At 48.3% G+C, this 23,482-nt stretch overlaps 2 protein-coding genes across 2 annotated transcripts in view; one reads left to right on the forward strand and one right to left on the reverse strand.

The window, feature by feature from the left end:
- TMX1 (thioredoxin related transmembrane protein 1) overlaps positions 1-5,080 on the reverse strand; it is a 41,096-nt gene extending 36,016 nt beyond the window's left edge. Inside the window, exon 1 of the mRNA XM_068254986.1 lies at positions 4,980-5,080. Coding sequence (XP_068111087.1) covers positions 4,980-5,080 — 101 coding nt within the window. The remainder of the gene's footprint in view (positions 1-4,979) is intronic.
- A 6,655-nt stretch (positions 5,081-11,735) lies between these two features.
- LOC137533646 (sarcoplasmic reticulum histidine-rich calcium-binding protein-like) lies at positions 11,736-13,361 on the forward strand. The gene has a single exon (XM_068254987.1). It carries the CDS (start codon positions 11,736-11,738, stop codon positions 13,359-13,361), a length of 1,626 nt encoding a protein of 541 aa, XP_068111088.1.
- Positions 13,362-23,482: the final 10,121 nt, after the last annotated feature.

A 23,482-nucleotide genomic window follows, 5' to 3' on the forward strand; every position in this document is an offset into this window, starting at 1 on the left:
GTATTTTCAAAGATGGCCAGCAGAGGGCACGAGTGAGGCTATTCTTTCTGACAGCAAGTGCTGAAAACAGATAATATAAGTATCATGGCTGATACTGTAGAGAAACACTGCAGGCTGACACTTTGCATTCAGCTGACTGTAATGGTACATACACACAAGGCACCGTTGTTGCTGTTGCTAGCACACAGGAGACGTGTGCACAACAGCTCGGCGACTGCTCCGCCTGAGCGACAGCTGTATACACGCCTCTGCCCAACAGTCAGAGACGCGGCGGAAGCTGTCGCCGAAGGTTCGGCCCCCCGCCGGAAGCTCTGTTCACAGTGTGTGGATAGCTGTCGCTAGTCCGCATACACAGGCAGTACGCGTGGTGGACTAGCGACAGTTGCGGAGACAGAAGTTGCCGGCGACTGCTGTCTCTGGCGACAGTTCGGGGTGCGCGCCTCATACACACGGGGCAACTGTCGCCCAGACATGTACGTGCCACGTGTTTGTGGCGACAGTTGTGCCCCGTGTGTATGAGCCTTAAAGAGACTCTGTAACAACAAAAACCTCCCTGGGGGGTACTCACCTCGGGTGGGGAAGCCTCCGGATCCTAATGAGGCTTCCCACGCCGACCTCTGTCCCACGGGGGTCTCGCTGCAGCCCTCCGAACAGCCGGCGACTGTGCTGACTGTCAATTCAATATTTACCTTTGCTGGCTCCAGCGGGGGCGCTGTGGCGACTTTCGGCACGGAAATAGACGGAAATACCCGATCTCCGTCTGGTCCGCTCTACTGCGCAGGCGCAAGTTTCCGCCGCCTGCGCAGTAGAGCGGACCCGACGGCGATCGGGTATTTCCACCTACTTCGGCGCCGACAGCCATCAGAGCGCCTGCGCAGGAGCCAGGAAGGTAAATATTGCGTCACGGCTGTACGGAGGGCTACAGCGAGACCCCTGACGGATAGAGGATGGCGTGGGAAGCCTCATTAGGATCCGGAGGCTTCCCCCACCCGAGGTGAGTACCCCCCAGGGGCCGTTTTGTCGTTACAGTTCCTCTTTAAGTGATCCAACTGATCTGTTGTGATCTATTGCAAAATGACGTTTAAAAAGATCCTTGTAGAAATATAAGATCTGTTGATATGTCTGTTATCCAAACTGTAAAATGGGCAAAATGTGCTAGTTTTTTTTGTCCAGTGTGAACTGATTGCCATAATGTTTTCATAGTCTTGGCTAGGAGTGGTCTTTGTCCCTTTATTATTATTTTTTTCCATTGCAAGGTTTAAAGCAGATCCGAGATGAAAAATAACTATAACAAGTTACCTGTCTATATATCTTATCTAAAGTTTAGATAGTTTACACAGCAAATCTAGCTGCAAACAGCTTGAATAGAATATGATTATTTCTTCCTATGATACAATGACAGCAGCCATATTGTTTGTAAACATTACACACAGGCAAGCTTATCTGCATCTTCAGCACTCAGCCTTTGAAAAAAAACCTAATCCCCCCTCCTCCTCCCTCCTTCCCTCTGCCTCTGAAACCTCTGGCTAGTAATACCTCCCCCTCCTCCTGCCCAGACTGAGCTCCCATGAGCCCTTGCTACTGTCTGAAAATGCCAAGGCTCTCTGAAAAGCTGTGGGCGAGGCTTGTTTAGTTTATAGGGAATTAGAGTATTAAAACAAAAACAAAAAAGTATTTGGCTTGAGGAATGCCCTATAAACAATAGGAAAGGAACACAATTATGCAATGAGTAAAAGTTCACCTCGGATCCACTTTAATAAACTATTATCTATGCAAATGAGGCAAGGTTCCAACTGAATATGGCAGCTCTCCTGAAAAGTAATTAGAGGCCAAAACACTTGTATCTGGCTGAACAAACACTCTTGATAACAGGATAAAGCTGACAAGTTGAAAAGGTCATTACTTCTCTGTGTGGGTGCTGAACAAACCATTTTTTTTGACACACTGTCATGGCTGCTGTTTACACTTCAGACTTGCAGTACTTACATTGAAAACAAGAACGTCAGACTGCAGAAACTTTCTATTTACCATTCCTACTACACATGCAATTATTTATTTTATAAATTAACCACCTTAGCGGTAATTACCGCCAGAGGGTGCCGCTCAGGCCCTGCTGGGCCGATTTTGATAAAATAAAAAGCAGCACACGCAGCCGGCACTTTGCCAGCCGCGTGTGCTACCTGATCGCCGCCGCAGCGTGCAGCGGCGAAAGAGGGTCCCCCCAGCCGCCCGAGCCCTGCGCAGCCGGAACAAATAGTTCCGGCCAGCGCTAAGGGCTGGATCGGAGGCGGCTGACGTCAGAACGTCGGCTGACGTCCATGACGTCACTCCGCTCGTCGCCATGGCGACGAGGAAAGCCAAACAAGGAAGGCTGCTCATTGCAGCCTTCCTTGTTAATTCTGATCGCCGGAGGCGATCGGAATTACGCTTCAGGAGCGCCCTCTAGTGGGCTTTCATGCAGCCAACTTTCAGTTGGCTGCATGAAATAGTTTTTTTTATAATTTAAAAAAAACCCTCCCGCAGCCGCCCTGGCGATCTCAATAGAACGCCAAGGTGGTTAAAGAAACACTGAAGCGAAAAAAATTTACTTCTACTCTGCAGAGAAAAAGAAAATGCAATGACTGACAGTTGAGATAACAAGCTTCAGAAGACTGAGCTCTCTGCCACTTTGAAAGTTGTGGAGCTCAGTGCCTCTTTTCCATGGATAAGAACTGGAGTTTCTTAACTCTTCCTGTGCTGGAGACAATATTTGACTCATATCTCTTCTGCTAATGTTTTATTTGTTAGCTGTTCTACACAAACAAATCATTATATCATATATATTTTTTTTCACTTCAGTGTGTCTTTCAAGCATACCTGAACTGAACAGAGGCTTCCCCAATCCTCTTACACCCCTCTGTTCCTACTCTGGGACTTCCTGAATATATTGCACAATATTGCTGACTATGTTGTTTGTGGCGACGCCCAACTCTGAGTACGAGGAGAATTTGAGCCAGCGCAGAAGCATGAAGTCGCTCGTGCACGGAGGAAAATGCCAGGCACAAGCGGCGTCCTGCTGCTGCGCGGGCGTGAACCCTACCGGTGTTTGCGTAAAGTGAACCCGTGGTGAGAGGTATATGGAGGCTGCCATATTTATTTCCTATTAAGCAATACTAGTTGCCTGGCAGCCCTGCTGATCTATTTGGCTGCAGTAGTGTCTGAATCACACCAGAAACAAGCATGCAGCTAATCCAGTCAGATCTGACAATAACTTCAGAAACACCTGATCTGCTACATGCTTGTTCAGGGGCTATGGCTGAAAGTATTAGAGGCAGAAGATCATCAGGATAGCCAGACAACCAGTATTGCTTAAAAGGAAATAAATATGGCAGCCTCCATAAACCTCTCACCCTTGGATCACTTTAACGCTTCAGATTTTCATTTTTCAGCTCCGGTTGCCTTCACCTTTCTCAGCGTTACTTTGTAGCTCGACGTCATAGCAGGATGAGTAGACCATGTGCCTTTTATGTACTTCCATGTTGATAAGGGGTGTGGCTTTGAGAAATAACCACGTTTTTATTTTCCGCTCCTTGCGTAACAGACGTCAGATAATGAGGTCGGGGGCTGATAGACAGAGGATGACGCAGAGAAGTCATGTGACTCACCCACTCCTCCAGCATCACAGCCTCTGGGAATCTTTTCCCTCCATTTCCGCCACCTGCATGAGAATAATAGGAAAGCGCGTGGAGCGCACAATACAACAGACTTCCTGCGCTACGCGTTTCGCTGCCAGCCATGCTGCGCACCTGAAAACTGCTTGTGAACATTTCAGATTGTCACCGGCGGGGCTGGATTGTAGCTGGCGCTCTCACCCACTGGGACTCGGCGGGCGGTCTTGTCGTGGGCTGCGGAAACATGACTATTTGCCCACACGGTTGCCTTGATCGCTGCTATCCGGCTGCTGTAATTACACCGTTCCCTCCAGCTCCAGCATTCTGATTTGTGTCACATGGGAAAAAATAAAACAGACGAGGCAAAAGCAAGCGGCGCTGAATTCTCTGTTATTCATGCAGTTAAAGGAGAACGCAAATCAAAGGCAGGCTGGTGCAAAACCTGTTCTTTTCAGAGCGAAATACATTACTGTGATGTTCAGAAGTAGAAGACAATTGTTATACAATACATAGAAAGCTTAGATAAAACACGTGGCTGCACTGAGAGTACTGTCAGGCAATGTGTAGCTTCTTAAAGTGTAACTGTTGCGCATAAAATCAAAAATCAATTCTTTATTTTTATCTGGTAAACAAGTAATAAGGGTGCTAACCAGGCAATCCAAAAGTTACACATCTCTATTACTTTTCTTGTTCATAAATGATCATTCCCCAGCTAACCTGACTCTTATTTGGTACACACAAAATTTGGTACACAAAAAGGAAGTTTCAGGGCATGCTGGGTTGTCGTTGTTTGCTTCTCTACTTCCCCTCAGACATAACTAATGCAGCCTGATTGGCTGAAGCCTCTTTCCCTCCTGTTTTCCTCTCCCACACCTCTGTTCCTCTCTGATTGGCCAATATTTCTCATGCTGAGACAGACAATGCACTTTCTATAGTATAGGGCGGGCAATGCATATACAATCAGGCAGAGGAGAGTAAGGGAGGAAATGACATCAGGATTGGCTTCAAAATAGCCACAGTTAAAAGGGGAAATGCTAAGAAGGATTTTCTCTTTTTTTCACTGTAGAAAAATCACTAAAATCAAAACGTGGACAGTATAATACATATGTTATGTAAGAAGAGCAAGTATTTATCTACTTATATATGTAAAAGAGATAATATGGCTGACAGCTCCTCTTTAAAGGCTATCCTAGCCGAGTAATAAAATCTATCTTTACTGACCTGGGACTTCTTCCAGCCCCTACAAGTCACGAGTGTCCCTCAGCCCAACTCCTGTCTTCTCCTGGTCCCCCTGGCAGCCCATGACTGTCCTCAGTTTGAATTTCCCACCTTCGGGGTTCCCGGAAGTCTTTGGAAGCGCTCCCGTTCCTCAGTTGCTTTTGAAGCCAGACATATCCAGACTGAGCATGTGCAAGCCCGGACTCACTCATCTTCAGGAGTACTCAGGCAGAGCTGGCCCTAGTAACAGCAGCATATCCAGACTGAGCATGTGCAAGCCCGGACTCACTCATCTTCAGGAGTACTCAGGCAGAGCTGGCCCTAGTAACAGCAGCATATCCAGACTGAGCATGTGCAAGCCCGGACTCACTCATCTTCAGGAGTACTCAGGCAGAGCTGGCCCTAGTAACAGCAGCATATCCAGACTGAGCATGTGCAAGCCCGGACTCACTCATCTTCAGGAGTACTCAGGCAGAGCTGGCCCTAGTAACAGCAGCATATCCAGACTGAGCATGTGCAAGCCCGGACTCACTCATCTTCAGGAGTACTCAGGCAGAGCTGGCCCTAGTAACAGCAGCATATCCAGACTGAGCATGTGCAAGCCCGGACTCACTCATCTTCAGGAGTACTCAGGCAGAGCTGGCCCTAGTAACAGCGGGGCCCCCGGGCAAATTTACCCCACCAATAGACACCTCCCCTACTAAAAAAGCGGCAGTGGGGTCTGTGACGTCACCCTCCAGTTCCTGTTCCTCTTTGCCACAGTTTACCATTCAGCCTCAGACCCTGAGGGAATCCTGAAGGCATTCAGCACCGCAGGCAGAGAAACCTTTTGGATTGGATGGTGAGTCCACACACAGTACAATTTCGATTGTACGTACAATTGAAACAATCTGCGATCTCATATAGAGATTGGGTCGCTGCCACCAATTCGCATTTTAGCGTGCAAATACGCAAATCTAACTTTAGCTAATCCTGTAAGGAATAGGGGTTAGTTCAACAACCCCACTAGAGATAGCAAAAAATAACATCAATAAAACCAGTTATGATCACGTTCTCCTAGGAAACGCAGAACTCTTTCCAGAGATTTCAGAACAGGCACTTAGACAAACGATTTTTAATTGTTTATTTTATAGGAAAATAATGCATAATATGAATTTAGAAAGTGGACAGATTGATACAGTAAAAATAGAGGGAATAAAAGTGAAAATAACTGGGTATAATGTCTGAGTTGTTTGTCAAATTACCATGTCCTTTGCAATGGTAAGTCCAAACAGAAAATATTAAGTTCTCTGGGTAATATGATAACAGCCCAGATCCTGGATGGTATAGGGATACTGGCAGGGACTCTCCTGACAGTCTGTGTGTCCAGCAGTTTTAACTTTCTCCTCTAGAGGGTGGAGATGGTAACAAGAGATGGGCAGTTCTGCTACCTGCTCCAGCTCCACCCTCTGTCGTGAGAGGCAGAAAAAATATGGAATACCTTAAATGATCATATTGCAGCATCAGTTGATCAGAACCCGCAGAGAATGATACCTGCCTATTCCTGGCATTCTCTACTTTATTCAGAGACTAAAAACATAGGAGTTGTCCTATTTCATTTCAGAGAAAACCCTATTTCTGTCACAGAAGGTGCTAGACAAATGCTTTGTGGCTCAAACACCCCAAGATGGAATCTAATGCATATCTGATAATTTTGATACGGCTGGCATCTACGGAAAGCTGATAATTTGGTAAGATGAATATTGTTATTTGTAGATTAATTATAGGGTATTCTTCTTATAGGGATTCTTCTTATAGGGATTCTTCTTATAGGTATTCTTATAGGGATCTTCTCAAAGAATTTGGAAAAGAAATGTGGTTTCCGGACAGCCAGAAATTTACGACCGGTGACCTGGTTTCTGGCCCCCTGGACTTATCAATATCCTCTGAAGTAGACCCAAAGGATATGAGGTGGTTTTGCTTTAGGGTTTATTGGCCTCTCTCTAGGGAAGGATAAACAAATAACCATTTCTACCAGAGCAGAGGCCTGGGCTGAAGCAAACGACTTAAAGGGATACTGTAGGGGGTTCGGGGGAAAATGAGCTGAACTTACCCGGGGCTTCTAATGGTCCCCCGCAGACATCCTGTGCCCGCGCAGCCACTCACCGATGCTCCGGCCCCGCCTCCAGTTCACTTCTGGAATTTCTGACTTTAAAGTCAGAAAACAACTGCGCCTGCGTTGCCGTGTCCTCGCTCTCGCTGATGTCACCAGGAGTGTACTGCGCAGACACAGACCATACTGGGCCTGCACTGTGCGCTCTTGATGACATCAGCGGGATCGAGGACACGGCAACACAGGCGTAGTGGTTTTCTGACTTTAAAGTCTGAAATTCCAGAAGTGAACAGGAGGCGGGGCCGGAGCATCGGTGAGTGGCTGCGCGGGCACAGGATGTCTGCGGGGGACCATTAGAAGCCCCGGGTAAGTTCAACTCATTTTCCCCTGACCCCCCTACAGTATCCCTTTAACTGGATACTCTGAATCATGCTTTGTGTGCATGATGTCGTGCATTTGCGCAGGTGAGGTATCATCCAATCACACCGAACCTATAACGGGGGTTCGGGTGTGGAACCGGCCTCAAGGTGCTTACACACCTTTGATGAATGACACCCGTCGGAGATCGGGACCCGATCCCCTTAGGCGACATCCATAGCCGGCCTTTGACCTGTTCGACCAGAGCGGTCGCACAGGGCGCCGGCTTCCAAGGGGGCGCCTAATAGCTGGTTACCTATACTGAGAGCACCTACACCTGATTTCCTACACTGGGGGCGCCTGCAGCTGGTCATCTATACTGAGGGCACCTACACCTGATTTCCTACACTGGGGGCACCTATAGCTGGCTACCTTTACTGAGGGCTCCAACACCTGGCTACCCATACTGGAGGCACCTACGCCTGGCTACCTATGGGGGTGATGGAGACCTTCAACTGACTTCCTGTACTGGAGACACCTACGCCTGGCTACCTATGGGGGTGATGGAGACCTTCAACTGACTTCCTGTACTGGAGACACCTACACCTGGCTACCTAGGGGGGTATGGAGACATTCAACTGACTTCCTATATTGGGGGCACCTATGCTTGGCAAACTATATTGAGGGCACCTATACATGAGATCGGGGGGGGGGGGGGTGCACTGTGGCTATAACGCGTGGTGCAAGTTGTTGGTGCTGTGCTATCATTGTAAATGGGGGGGGGGGGGGCGGATAACTGTCCCACTAATTGTTTTTATTAATATTCCTGAAAGGTTCTAGCCGTCATTGCTAAGTATATTCAGGATAATTCACTCTTTCCATCCATTCGTGGTTATTAATAGTATTTTTCCTATTATACATATGTGACGTGTCACAGAGATCTGAGCATTTGGCGTGATGTGTCACAACGTCAAAAAGGTTGGGAACCGCTGTCCTAGGAGATATCTCAGGAGAAAAGGTGAATTGCATATGGTCATGTGTGTGTGAGTGCGTGTGTGTGTGGGAGTGCGCGCATGCGTAAAGAGTATGAGGGGGGGGGCACAAAAATCAGGTTTCGCTCAGGGCGCTGTGAAACCTAAGGCCGGCCCTGGCGACATCGTTGGGCCAGACTGCACAGACACGTTTAAGCCATGTAGCGGACAACGCGCTGTGTTGCGATGCGGGGAGGTGGAGGGATGACGAAGCGGTGTGTGCGTGGGGAGCAGTGTGAACAATGTGATCGGTAATCAATGGGGTTGAGTTGATCCGCTGGGTGGATCGCTCATGGGTTGGGGGTCATGTGCCACTGTACACATGCCTGATTATCGGCTGAGGCGGCCATTATTGGCCACCTCAGCCAACTTTAGTCAGTCGTGTATGAGTCTTTAGTTGTATTTAAATCCATTTAATGATTCAGTTCACCAGAGGGTTTATATGAGGTACTTGGCCAGAGTTTGCCTTTAATTTCACATGGGGATATAAATACCAGCGGTAGGAGGTTCACTTTTCAAGCTTCTGGATCTGTTCCCAGAGCACAACTTAATCAATGACCTCAGCCAGCAAGAAATTCTGAAAACATAATTACTACCTCTCATTAGACTGAGCTTAATGAATGCAGCTCACTAAAGGGCACACCAGGCCGCCAACACAAAGGAGACGGCACAGGAGATCGTACCAGGCCACAGAGGCCGCCAACACAAAGGAGACAGCAAGGGAGATCCTACCAGGCCACCAACACAAAGGAGACAGAACAGGAGATCCTACCAGGCCACAGAGGAAGCCAACACAAAGGAGACGGCACGGGAGATCCTACCAGGCCATAAAGGACGCCAACACAAAGGAGACGGCACAGGAGATCGTACCAGGCCACAGAGGCCGCCAACACAAAGGAGACAGCAAGGGAGATCCTACCAGGCCACCAACACAAAGGAGACAGAACAGGAGATCCTACCAGGCCACAGAGGACGCCAACACAAAGGAGACGGCACGGGAGATCCTACCAGGCCACAGAGGACGCCAACACAAAGGAGACGGCACGGGAGATCCTACCAGGCCATAAAGGACGCCAACACAAAGGAGACGGCACAGGAGATCGTACCAGGCCACAGAGGCCGCCAACACAAAGGAGACAGCAAGGGAGATCCTACCAGGCCACCAACACAAAGGAGACAGAACAGGAGATCCTACCAGGCCACAGAGGACGCCAACACAAAGGAGACGGCACGGGAGATCCTACCAGGCCACAGAGGACGCCAACACAAAGGAGACGGCACGGGAGATCCTACCAGGCCACAGAGGACGCCAACACAAAGGAGACGGCACGGGAGATCCTACCAGGCCACAGAGGCCGCCAACACAAAGGAGACAGCAAGGGAGATCCTACCAGGCCACCAACACAAAGGAGACAGAACAGGAGATCCTACCAGACCACAGAGGCCACCAACACAAAGTAGACGGCACAGGAGATCCTACCAGGCCACAGAGGACACCAACACAAAGGAGACGGCACAGGAGATCCTACCAGGACACAGAGGACACCAACACAAAGGAGACGGCACAGGAGATCCTACCAGGCCACAGAGGACACCAACACAAAGGAGATGGCATGGGAGATCCTACCAGGCCACCAACACAAAGGAGACAGAACAGGAGATCCTACCAGACCACAGAGGCCACCAACACAAAGTAGACGGCACAGGAGATCCTACCAGGCCACAGAGGATGCCAACACAAAGGAGACGGCACAGGAGATCCTACCAGGACACAGAGGACACCAACACAAAGGAGACGGCACAGGAGATCCTACCAGGACACAGAGGACACCAACACAAAGGAGACGGCACAGGAGATCCTACCAGGCCACAGAGGACACCAACACACAGGAGACGGCACAGGAGATCCTACCAGGCCACAGAGGACACCAACACAAAGGAGAATGCATGGGAGATCCTACCAGGCCACCAACACAAAGGAGATGACACGGGAGAGCCTACCAGGCCACAGAGGACGCCAACACAAAGGAGATGGCATGGGAGATCCTACCAGGCCACCAACACAAAGAAGTCAGCACAGGAGATCCTAACAGGCCACAGAGGCCATCAACACAAAGGAGACAGCACAGGAAATACCACCAGTCTACAGAGGACGTCAACACAAAGGAGACGTGGGAGATCCTACCAGGCCACAGAGGACACCAACACAAAGGAGACGGCATGGGAGATCCTACCAGACCACAGAGCCCACCAACACAAAGGAGACAGCACGGGAGATCCTACCAGACCACAGAGGACACCAACACAAAAGAGACAGCATGGGAGATCCTACCAGACCACAGAGAACACCAACACACAGGAGACGGCACGAGAGATCCTACCAGACCACAGAGGACACCAACACAAAGAAGACAGCACGGGAGATCCTACCAGACCACAGAGGCCCCCAACACAAAGGAGACGGCACAGGAGATCCTACCATACCACAGAGGACACCAACACAAAGGAGACAGCACGGGAGATCCTACCAGACCACAGAGGACACCAACACAAAGGAGACAGCACGGGAGATCCTACCAGACCACAGAGGACACCAACACAAAGGAGACAGCACGGGAGATCCTACCAGACCACAGAGGCCCCCAACACAAAGGAGACGGCACGGGAGATCCTACCAGACCACAGAGGACACCAACACAAAGGAGACAGCACGGGAGATCCTACCAGACCACAGAGGACACCAATACAAAGGAGACAGCAGGAGAGATCCTACCAGACTACAGAGGACACCAACACAAAGGAGACAGCACGGGAGATCCTACCAGACCACAGAGGACACCAACACAAAGGAGACAGCACGGGAGATCCTACGAGACCACAGAGGACACCAACACAAAGGAGACAGCACGGGAGATCCTACCAGACCACAGAGGACACCAACACACAGGAGACGGCACGGGAGATCCTACCAGGCCATAAAGAACACCAACACACAGGAGACGTGGGAGATCCTACAGGCCATAAAAGATGCCAACACACAGGAGACAGCATAGGGGATCCTACCAGGCCACAGAGGCTGCCACCACAAAGGAGACGGCACGGGAGATCCTACCAGACCATAGAGGACACCAACACATAGGAGATGGCACAGGAGATCCTACCAGGACACAGAGGACACCAACACAAAGGAGACAGCATAGGGGATCCTACCAGACCACAGAGGACACCAACACAAAGGAGACGGCACAGGAGATCCTACCAGGACACAGAGGACACCAACACATAGGAGATGGCACAGGAGATCCTACCCGGACACAGAGGACACCAACACAAAGGAGACGGCACAGGAGATCCTACCAGACCACAGAGGCCACCAACACACAGGAGATGGCATGGGAGATCCTACCAGACCACAGAGGCCCCCAACACAAAGGAGACGGCACGGGAGATCCTACCATACCACAGAGGACACCAACACAAAGGAGACGGCACAGGAGATCCTACCAGGACACAGAGGACACCAACACAAAGGAGACGGCACAGGAGATCCTACCAGACCACAGAGGACACCAACACATAGGAGATGGCACAGGAGATCCTACCAGGACACAGAGGACACCAACACACAGAAGACGGCATGGGAGATCCTACCAGACCACAGAGGCCACCAACACACAGGAGACGGCATGGGAGATCCTACCAGACCACAGAGGCCCCCAACACAAAGGAGACGGCACAGGAGATCCTACCAGGACACAGAGGACACCAACACACAGGAGACGGCATGGGAGATCCTACCAGACCACAGAGGACACCAATACAAAGGAGACGGCACAGGAGATTCTACCAGACCACAGAGGACACCAACACACAGGAGACGGCATGGGAGATCCTACCAGACCACAGAGGCCCCCAACACAAAGGAGACGGCACAGGAGATCCTACCAGGACACAGAGGACACCAACACACAGGAGACGGCACGGGAGATCCTACCAGACCACAGAGGCCCCCAACACAAAGGAGACGGCACAGGAGATCCTACCAGGCCACAGAGGCCACCAACACACGGGAGACGGCACGGGAGATCCTACCACACCACAGAGGCCACCAACACACAGGAGACAGCACGGGAGATCCTACCAGACCACAGAGGACACCAATACAAAGGAGACGGCACAGGAGATTCTACCAGACCACAGAGGACACCAACACACAGGAGACGGCATGGGAGATCCTACCAGACCACAGAGGCCACCAACACACGGGAGACGGCACGGGAGATCCTACCACACCACAGAGGCCACCAACACACAGGAGACAGCACGGGAGATCCTACCAGACCACAGAGGACACCAATACAAAGGAGACGGCACAGGAGATTCTACCAGACCACAGAGGACACCAACACACAGGAGACGGCATGGGAGATCCTACCACACCACAGAGGCCACCAACACACAGGAGACGGCACGGGAGATCCTACCAGGACACAGAGGACACCAACACACAGGAGACGGCATAGGGGATCCTACCAGGCCACAGAGGACACCAACACACGGGAGACGGCACGGGAGATCCTACCACACCACAGAGGCCACCAACACACAGGAGACAGCACGGGAGATCCTACCAGACCACAGAGGACACCAATACAAAGGAGACGGCACAGGAGATTCTACCAGACCACAGAGGACACCAACACACAGGAGACGGCATGGGAGATCCTACCAGACCACAGAGGCCACCAACACACGGGAGACGGCACGGGAGATCCTACCACACCACAGAGGCCACCAACACACAGGAGACAGCACGGGAGATCCTACCAGACCACAGAGGACACCAATACAAAGGAGACGGCACAGGAGATTCTACCAGACCACAGAGGACACCAACACACAGGAGACGGCATGGGAGATCCTACCACACCACAGAGGCCACCAACACACAGGAGACGGCACGGGAGATCCTACCAGGACACAGAGGACACCAACACACAGGAGACGGCATAGGGGATCCTACCAGGCCACAGAGGACACCAACACACGGGAGACGGCACGGGAGATCCTACCACACCACAGAGGCCACCAACACACAGGAGACAGCACGGGAGATCCTACCAGACCACAGAGGACACCAATACAAAGGAGACGGCACAGGAGATTCTACCAGACCACAGAGGACACCAACACACAGGAGACGGCATGGGAGATCCTACCAGACCACAGAGGCCACCAACACACGGGAGACGGCACGGGAGATCCTACCACACCACAGAGGCCACCAACACACAGGAGACAGCACGGGAGATCCTACCAGACCACAGAGGACACCAATACAAAGGAGACGGCACAGGAGATTCTACCAGACCACAGAGGACACCAACACACAGGAGACGGCATGGGAGATCCTACCACACCACAGAGGCCACCAACACACAGGAGACGGCACGGGAGATCCTACCAGGACACAGAGGACACCAACACACAGGAGACGGCATAGGGGATCCTACCAGGCCACAGAGGACACCAACACACGGGAGACGGCACGGGAGATCCTACCACACCACAGAGGCCACCAACACACAGGAGACAGCACGGGAGATCCTACCAGACCACAGAGGACACCAATACAAAGGAGACGGCACAGGAGATTCTACCAGACCACAGAGGACACCAACACACAGGAGACGGCATGGGAGATCCTACCAGACCACAGAGGCCACCAACACACGGGAGACGGCACGGGAGATCCTACCACACCACAGAGGCCACCAACACACAGGAGACAGCACGGGAGATCCTACCAGACCACAGAGGACACCAATACAAAGGAGACGGCACAGGAGATTCTACCAGACCACAGAGGACACCAACACACAGGAGACGGCATGGGAGATCCTACCACACCACAGAGGCCACCAACACACAGGAGACGGCACGGGAGATCCTACCAGGACACAGAGGACACCAACACACAGGAGACGGCATAGGGGATCCTACCAGGCCACAGAGGACACCAACACACAGGAGACGGCACGGGAGATCCTACCACACCACAGAGGCCACCAACACACAGGAGACAGCACGGGAGATCCTACCAGACCACAGAGGACACCAATACAAAGGAGACGGCACAGGAGATTCTACCAGACCACAGAGGACACCAACACACAGGAGACGGCATGGGAGATCCTACCACACCACAGAGGCCACCAACACACAGGAGACGGCACGGGAGATCCTACCACACCACAGAGGCCACCAACACACAGGAGACAGCACGGGAGATCCTACCAGACCACAGAGGACACCAATACAAAGGAGACGGCACAGGAGATTCTACCAGACCACAGAGGACACCAACACACAGGAGACGGCATGGGAGATCCTACCAGACCACAGAGGCCACCAACACACGGGAGACGGCACGGGAGATCCTACCACACCACAGAGGCCACCAACACACAGGAGACGGCACGGGAGATCCTACCAAGGGTCCCTTCTCCACACTGATGTGCATCAAGAAGCAAGTGGGGTGAGGGGTAATAATATTGTTGGGATTTATGGTAGAAACTGAAGGCCACTTTAATTAGAGCTCCCAGATATTGGCCCTTATTAGGGGTACAGTTATCTGGGTGGGGAGTTTTTAGAAAAACAAAAAAACGAGCTTGGACCACCATTTTTATTAATCTCCATCCCCTCAATTCAGATAAAGTGGACCTGAACTCTTGCACAGGACAGGCGGAAAACACAGAGAAATGCATCCTGTATATATTTAGAGAGTTTAGCCTGTCAGATTCCCCCTCATCTGTGACTAATCACAACTGTAATTTGATCTCTCAGCTGTGTCAGCTGGCTGCCTCGGCAGAGCTGCTACATTGTAAACACAGGGTGTTAACCTTATGCCTGCTTCCATGAAAGCAGGAAGTAGACACACTGCAAATGTATTGCAGGATTTGTATCAGCTGTAACAAAGAAATGATTTTCATTAAAGATCATGCTGTTGCTTATCTTTCAGAGCAGAGAGGAAGTTCTGAGTTTAGATCCGCTTTAAATTGAAGCAAGGCAAGTATCTGACTTTTTGTTTTTGTTTTGTTTTTTAATTACAGATTTACTTTACCGTCGATAGTAAGACATGACTTATGATCATTTACATAGAAAAATCATTTTTCTGGCCTAACAGCCATATGGGGAACTCTGACTGCTGATAAGCAAGACTGGGGCAGATTTACTGTGAGTCTCAAATTTATCATTTTGCGCGTTCATCTTACTAAGTCGTTTAAGTTACATTTTACAAATTTCCATATACAGATTCTGGAGCCAGAGAGATAGCAAGAGCATATATCAGGGTTTAAAGAGGACCTGTAGTCAGGGCCGGTTCAAGTAACAATTGGGCCCTAGGGCAAGATTAGCCTGGGGGCCCCCAACAGACACCCCCGACCAAAAAGCGTCACTAGGGGCCCATTTGTTGCAGCCAAATCTCCCTCCTGGGCCCCTGAGCTGGCTGCTGATCCTTCCCCAATCACCTCCCAACTTAACAGACTCTGCAGAGTCCCTGGGGAGCAACAGTTAAGATGGGGGAGGGACACCTTGGGGGCCCCTACAGGCTCTGGGGCCCTGGGGCAATTGCCCATTTTTCCTATGGTAGCTCCAACCCTGCCTGTAGTGAAGATCCCATAATGAATAAAATTTCTCATTGTTTACAATATTAATTTACATTATTATATAGCATGTATGCAGTGCCGACATCTTACGCAGCGCTGTACAGAGTATATTGTCTTGTCACTAACTGTCCCTCAGAGTGGCTCACAATCTAGTCCCTACTATAGTCATATGTGTATGTATGTATTGGGTAGTGTATGTATTGTAGTCTAGGGACAATTTAGGGGAAGCCAATTAACTTATCTGTATGTCTTTTGGGATGTGGGAGGAAACCGGAGTGCCCGGAGGAAACCCACACAGACTTGAGGAGAACATACAAACTCCTTGCAGATGTTGACCTGGCTGGGATATGAACCTGGGGCCCAGCACTGCAAGGCGAGAGAGCTAACCACTACGCCACCGCGCTGCTAATTTATAGATTGTTTAGTCAGTGTTTGTTTATTATAAAACCTTCCTCTCCCTGATTTACATTCTGTCATTTATCACATGGTGACATCTTTACTGCTGGCCGGTGATCTGGTGACAGAAAACTGTCAGGACCGGAGAGGAGGAAAATCGGGCCGCAAATGAGAAATGGACAAATCAGGCGCCAACATTGACTCTAATGTTAAATATCGGCTATTGGGCGTAACACTGGACGAATGGGGGGCCGGTTAAAACCACTGCACAGATTCTGTACAGTATATCTACTCCCCTTTAGACTTCATTTAAATACCCAGGGGAGTAAATATACGTACCCCCGCTGCCACCACCGCTGTTCGCGCTCCCGCTCACTTGTGCGCTCGTTCACGTTGCCGTCTGCTCGCCGTGAGATCAATTAATGGGAAAGCAATTCCTGTAGCAATGATCGGCGGCTTCTATGAGAAGCTGCGCAATCATTCTAATAAATAAAAGTTTCCCATCCTCATTACACTTCCTGTAAGCATACATATTTCACTTACAGGACCCATTAAAAAAGAAATGACTGAGGCCATCTAGTGGCCAAATAGTAAAACTACATCTAAAAGCATTTTTTTTTAATGCAAAGACCTATTTTTACATTTTAAATTAACCCCTTACCTCCCACACTCCCCAATAGTTACCAACATTTGTTTTTTGTAAAAAAAAAAAAAAAATTACAATAAAAAAATACATAAATAGTTTTCTTAGGAATTGAACTTTTTTTAAAATACATGTCAAGAGGGTATGTTACTTTATAAATGATGGGCTTGTTATTAGTAATGGACACAAAACTGAAAAAAATGCTGCTTTATTTCCAAATAAAATATTGGCGCCAGACATTGTGATAGGAACATAATTTAAATGGTGTAATAACCGGTACAAATGGGCAAATAAATTACTTGGATTTTAATTATGGTAGCATGCATTATTTAAAAACTATAATGGCTGAAAACTGAAAAATAACGATTTTTTTCTAATTTTTTTCTTATTTTCCCATTAAAAAACATTTAGAATAAAATAATTCTGGGCATAATGTACCACCCAAAGAAAACCTAATTAGTGACGGGAAAAAAACAAAAAGTTCAATTCATTGAGGTAAGTAGAGATAAAGTTATTGCCAAATGAATGGAAGGAGAGCTGAAAGGTGAAAATTGCGGTAAAACCCCTCAGTTGGGAAGTGGTTTAAATTGTTTCACACCTATTGTTATTTATTGTGTTTACAATATATCTTCGTATATAACAATTCTCATAATGAATCAACCAAATAGTCACTGAAACACGTTGAACCTCCCAAATTATTCCCTTCACCGACATTTGTGTTTAATCCATAAAAGACAACGTGGGGAATCAGCCTCTGAGTTCTGAAACAACAACAGTTGGCTTAATGTAAATGTTATCCACCAGCTCGTGTTGCTCTGAATGCTGCTGGGGAGGCATTATGTAAGAATTCTGATAAACAGGCTGTTTACATGCTTGCCGCTCGGAATTTGTGCGATTTCACCGCATTGTCAGCCTTTAATGAATTTTAATACGCTGTGAACAAAGCGCGGTGACTTGTCAGGAGCAGCGTGGGAAATGCGGGATGACATGTGCTTATTAAATGCACAATTGGTAAACATTCCCTGCGTTTATCAACGGGCTGAACTTTGCACCGCGCGATGCAGAAATTGTCATAACTTCAACGACGCCAGAAGTGAGGACTCTGCGGATTAAAAGTTTTAATAATGAGAGATGCCGCGATGCAAGACTTGAAGGGAAGATGCAAGGTAAATAAAAAACAAAAATCTACTTACCTAGGGGTTCCTCTAGCCCATGGCAGCCGTCCGGGGCCCTCGTCTCAGCTCTGCGCCTGCGCAGTGCACTCCAGATGATGTCAGCGCGACCACGAGCGGCTCTCATGCAGGCGCTGTAGATGCTGAACTGGCGAGGTCGGCATCTGCACCGGAGGGGAGGCGAGGGCACAGGATGACTGCCAGGGGCTGGAGGAAGCCCCGGGTAAGTAGATCTTTGTTTTTTATTTACCTCAGACCTTCCCTTAACCTCCTTGGCGGTATGAAAAATACCGCCAGGAGGGAGCGCAGCAGTTTTTTTTAAATTTTTTTTTTTTTAATCATGTAGCGAGCCGAGGGCTCGCTACATGATAGCCGCTGCTGAGCGGCATCCCCCCGCCCGCTTCGATCGCCTTCGGCGATCTCCGATCAGGAAATCCCGTTCATAGAACGGGATTTCCTTTAGGGCTTCCCCCGTCGCCATGGCGACGGGGCGGGATGACGTCACCGACGTCACTGACGTCGGGACGTCATTGGGAGTCCCGGGCCACCCCTCGGCGCTGCCTGGCACTGATTGGCCAGGCAGCGCTGGGGTCTGGGGGGGGGGGGGGGGGCGCACGCCGCAGCAAATAGCGGCGATCGGGCGGGGGCCGGCGGCGATCAGAGTGCTGGCGCAGCTAGCAAAGTGCTAGCTGCGTCCAGCAAAAAAAAAAATTATGAAAATCGGCCCAGCAGGGCCTGAGCGGCACCCTCCGGCGGCTTACCCCGTGTCCAGCACGGGGTTACCGCTAAGGAGGTTAAAGTGGAACTACAGTCCAAGTTTCCTCTCTGCTCCAGTAGATTAGTCCTATTCTTATAAGTCTTAAAGAGACACTGAAGCGGAAAAAAAATTATGATATAATGATTTGGATGTGTAGTACAACTAAGAAATAAAACATTAGGAGCAGAGACATTAGTCTTATATTGTTTCCAGTGCAGGAAGAGTTAAGAAACTCCAGTTGTTATCTATGCAAAAGAGCCATTTAGCTCCACGCTTTTGAAAGTCGAAAAGAGCTCTGTCTTCTGAAGCTTGTTATCTAAACTGTCAGTAACTGTAATTTATTTTTCTCTCCAGAGGACAGGTCAATAGTTCACTGGCCTGCTCTGTAAAATCATTTAGAATGCTGAGTAGTGTGTAAACTGCAAATATGAGAGAATGATGCAATGTTATAAAAAACACTATATAACTGAAAATAAAAATATGAGAATATTTTCTTTGCTACTAATGTTCTAGTAATTATCCGTACTACACATACAATTCATTATATCATAATTTATTTTTTTTTGCTTCAGTGTCTCTTAAGCATAAACTATTTTCTTTCATAGCCTGAAATGATTATTAGGTTAACTTTTATTTTCTACTTGGAGTTTAATCAGCATGTTGCCCTGAACCCCAGTGAGCTGTCCAGGCTGTCTGTTTTATCTCTGACCGCAGGCGATAAGGCTCATGTATAGATGTGAGCTTCTTTGTGCAAGCTAAACTAAAGCGGTGGCTGGATAGTGTAATTGTTAAGGGCTCTGCCTCTGACACAGGAGACCTGCGTTTGAATCTTGGCTCTGCCTGTTTAGTTAGCCAGCACCTATTCAGTAGGAGACCTTGGGCAAGTATCCCTAACACTGCTACTGCCTATAGAGCGCGTCCTAGTGGCTGCAGCTCTGGCGCTTTGAGTCCGCCAGGAGAAAAGTGCGATATAAATGTTCTATGTTTGTTTGTTTTAAAGATGCCAATGTATTTATCGATTTTCCTGGCAGATTTGAGCAGAGTAATCAAATGTGCAGGGAATCAGTTTCCAAAATCATTCATTTTCAATTGATTTCCGATGACAATGGTTTATTTGTGGCTCATAGGGTTGCACTAAATCAAACAGCGCAGTGCTGCGGTTTGATAGATTTTCAGTAGATTTCCTGCTGGTATCTATTGAAAATCTGTGTTGTGTGTAGTAGGAATAGACTCAGACTCAGAGAGGATCTATCATTTTGCCTCACCAGGCAGAAATCTATAAGTGTATGGGTACCTTAATAGAAAGCTGCACGTTCAACAAGAAAAGTTTGTGCTTACAGGTTGAACTGCATATGACATTATTTTGCAAGATGGCTCCATGTAGTACTAGATGCTGTGAGCACAGGCGAATTGTGACTTTCACATAGATGACATTGCTTTGGGTCAAAGGCAGGTTTAATAACTATGAAGTCAACCAAACACACACAGACAGACACTGCAGGAGAAGTTTAATCTTAATAATTTAATGTGACGAGAGATATCAAACCGCAATAGCGAGTTCTGCCAATGCCCAGACACCAAAACTCCTATGTCTACTTCTCCCTATAGGGTTGATGCACTATCTGCTGGTTACTACCAGCAGCAGTGTACCTCACGTCCATGGTGCCTTTTTTCAGAATATATCCATACCATAGAATATCCATGCTTTTATGCTTAGACAGTACATATGCTAAATGGCCATAAGGTGGCACTGTTCATTTTGTTAATGTGCACGTTTCATGTGTTATGTGTAGTTGTTCCACTCTACTTTATTGTAGTTTCTCATTCCTTTTCCTTCTCTGTGTGAGATGATGACGTTGCTGTCATCCCATGGTGAAGCATAAGTGAAGCCTGTCTTAGTTGTGGCTGAGCTGATTGTTCCCTGTGCGTTCTTCTAAAAGATCACATCTGACATTTTTTTATTGGGGGATTCATTTTTACTGTAGTACGGTATTTTTACATACTTGATTGCAGCTAAGCTGGCATCCTTTCCTGTTTTTATTGTTATTATTCAATCAGATTACTGCAATCTCCTGACAATTACAGTTCAGCCTATAAAAATCCCCTCATACTTAGTTACCACATAAACTAGTGCAGATTGTCCACAGAGCTGTCATTTTCTATGCAAATCCCCTTTAAGGATAGGAATTTGCTGCAATAAGCTGCTTTGTGGAGAGAATTGGACATTTTAATTTCACTTGGTCCCAATTCGAGTCACAAAAGGATGGTTTCAGTACTATTGATCCGAAGGGCTGGTTTAATCTTTATTTGCGATGTCCAAACACTACTGAGGAGTGGCAGGAAGGAGAGCGCAGCCATGGTTACCTCTCAGCGACTGTTATTACAGCGCTGTGCGCACTCTCTGATCGACTCCCACAGGAAGTACCCGGACACTGACAAATATCGCCACTCTTCACACATGAGACTCTGAAAATATGGCAATATTTATTTAATTTTCCCCAATAGTTATAGACAGACCTAGATCAAACTTTCTATGTGTGAGGCAAAATATGAAGTGTAATGCAAAATTTGGAATTGATGTCTGCTTTCTGCAGAGCTAAACTTCAGTTTTACAATTTAACATGGTTGGATAGTGTACTAGTTAAAGCGGACCTGAACTCAGAACTTCCACTCTGCTCTACAAGATAAGCAACAGCATAATAACTTTTAAACAAGAAACATTTCTTTGTTACAGCTGATACAAATCCTGCTATAAGTTAGCACTGTTTCTACTTCCTGATTCATGGAAGCAGACATATTGTTTACAGCCTGTGCTTTCAAATGAGCTTATCTGCCATCTCTGCCGTGGCAGTCAGGTGACACAGAGGAGAGATGAAATTACAACTTCTGATTAGACACAAATGAGGGAATAAGACAGGCTAAACTCTCTAAATACATACAGGGTGCATTTCTCTGTTTTCCTTCTGTTCTGTGCAAGAGTTCAGGTCCATTTTCAGTGCTTTGCCACTGGCACAGGAGATTAGGGTTGAATAATTTATTTTCTAAGTTTCTACAACTGCATAGCTCCCAACTGTCCCTCTTTGGGAGCCCTGTCCCCTCTGTCCCTCTTTCCTCCTCATGTGTCCCTCTTTCAGGACTCTGTCCCTCTTTCTATGTAAATATATATATTTCTCTACTAAAAAATGTGTTTGACACTAAACTTTATTCCCATCCTTTAATTGATATATTACTAATTTTAAAATGTTAATATGAAGGAAAATGAACCAGGATAGAAAGGACCAGTGTGGTTTGAATTATAAAACAACTGTGATGATCCGCTCAGCTGGCTGTTTGTCCATTCCTCTAGTCTGTGGGCTGCAGGTCTCTGGAACAGAGACCTGTCTTTCCATTGCAAGTTTCTGGTCTGTTCTCTTGCTGGGGAATTTGCATACATTCGTTATGCAAATCCCCTACCTGCCTTCTTTGATGACTGGCACTATAAGAGCTTTATGTTTCCCAGAAGGCTTTGCTGGTCATTTCCCTTCCATGGTCTGTTCCTGATGGACACTGCTGGAGTGTAAGCCATTGCTATCTAGTATAGTTAATTCCTGGGAGTTGCTTTAGGCTCCCCTTCTAGCCCCGTCAGGTTGTATTATCTGTTTGTTTGTTCTGTTGCCATTGTCCTGTCCCAACGGTGGTCGACAGGAAATGGTTCTGATCTCTGTTCTTGGAGTATAGCTGGTGCAGCGGTTGCTACCAGCTATCTCTTCTGATCTGTCTCTTTGGATCGCGCTAGCTACTTTTCGCTAGCGCTGTGGATCCTTCTGTTCTGTCTCCTGGGATCGCGCTAGCCACTTTTCGCTAGCGCTGTGGATCCTTCTGTTCTGTCTCCTGGGATCGCGCTAGGCACTTTTCGCTAGCACTGTGGATCCTTCTGTTCTGTCTCCTGGGATCGCGCTAGCCACTTTCGCTAGTGCTGTGGATCCTTCTGTTCTGCTACTCTGTACCTGGATCGTGCTAGCCACTTTCGCTAGTGCTGTGGATCCTATCTCTCGCTTGTCCCTGTTTTCGTGTGTCTGTCTTGTCTGCTACGCTTGCTGGAGGCTCGGTGAGGTAACCGTTAAGCAAGCGCTCGCGTCCTCTGTTTCATGTTTGTCTGTTAATGGTTAGTTAGGCGTGCTTGTCTCTATTGTGCTTATCACATGGAGACGGCGCATAACCGCGTGCACTGTTGCGAATGAGTGCGGTGTTCGCGGTTAGCTAGCGTTTGTTATTTTCCATATCTCCTCATTGTATTTGCTGTGCCTTTGCTACCCTCGTGCCCTGTTTTGCTCAGTCTTGTGTCTCTGTCGGCAATCGCCATTCTTGCGATTGCATTCCCACTTCGTTTCCGCCGTTGTGTGTTCACCGTCGCTGGGTGGCGACTAGTTTGGTGGACACACATTGGTTCTGTCCCTTTGCTCTGTTTCTTGTGGGCTATCCAGCCCTGCCTGATCGTACCTTGTCCTGGATCTGTACAA

The sequence above is a fragment of the Hyperolius riggenbachi genome, chromosome 9 (assembly GCF_040937935.1).
Source record: "Hyperolius riggenbachi isolate aHypRig1 chromosome 9, aHypRig1.pri, whole genome shotgun sequence".
Lineage (NCBI taxonomy): Eukaryota > Metazoa > Chordata > Amphibia > Anura > Hyperoliidae > Hyperolius > Hyperolius riggenbachi.

Excerpts from the sequence above, each read along its gene's own strand:
- LOC137533646 (XM_068254987.1), top strand. The coding sequence starts at position 11,736 with ATGGCATGGGAGATCCTACCAGACCACAGAGGCCCCCAACACAAAGGA.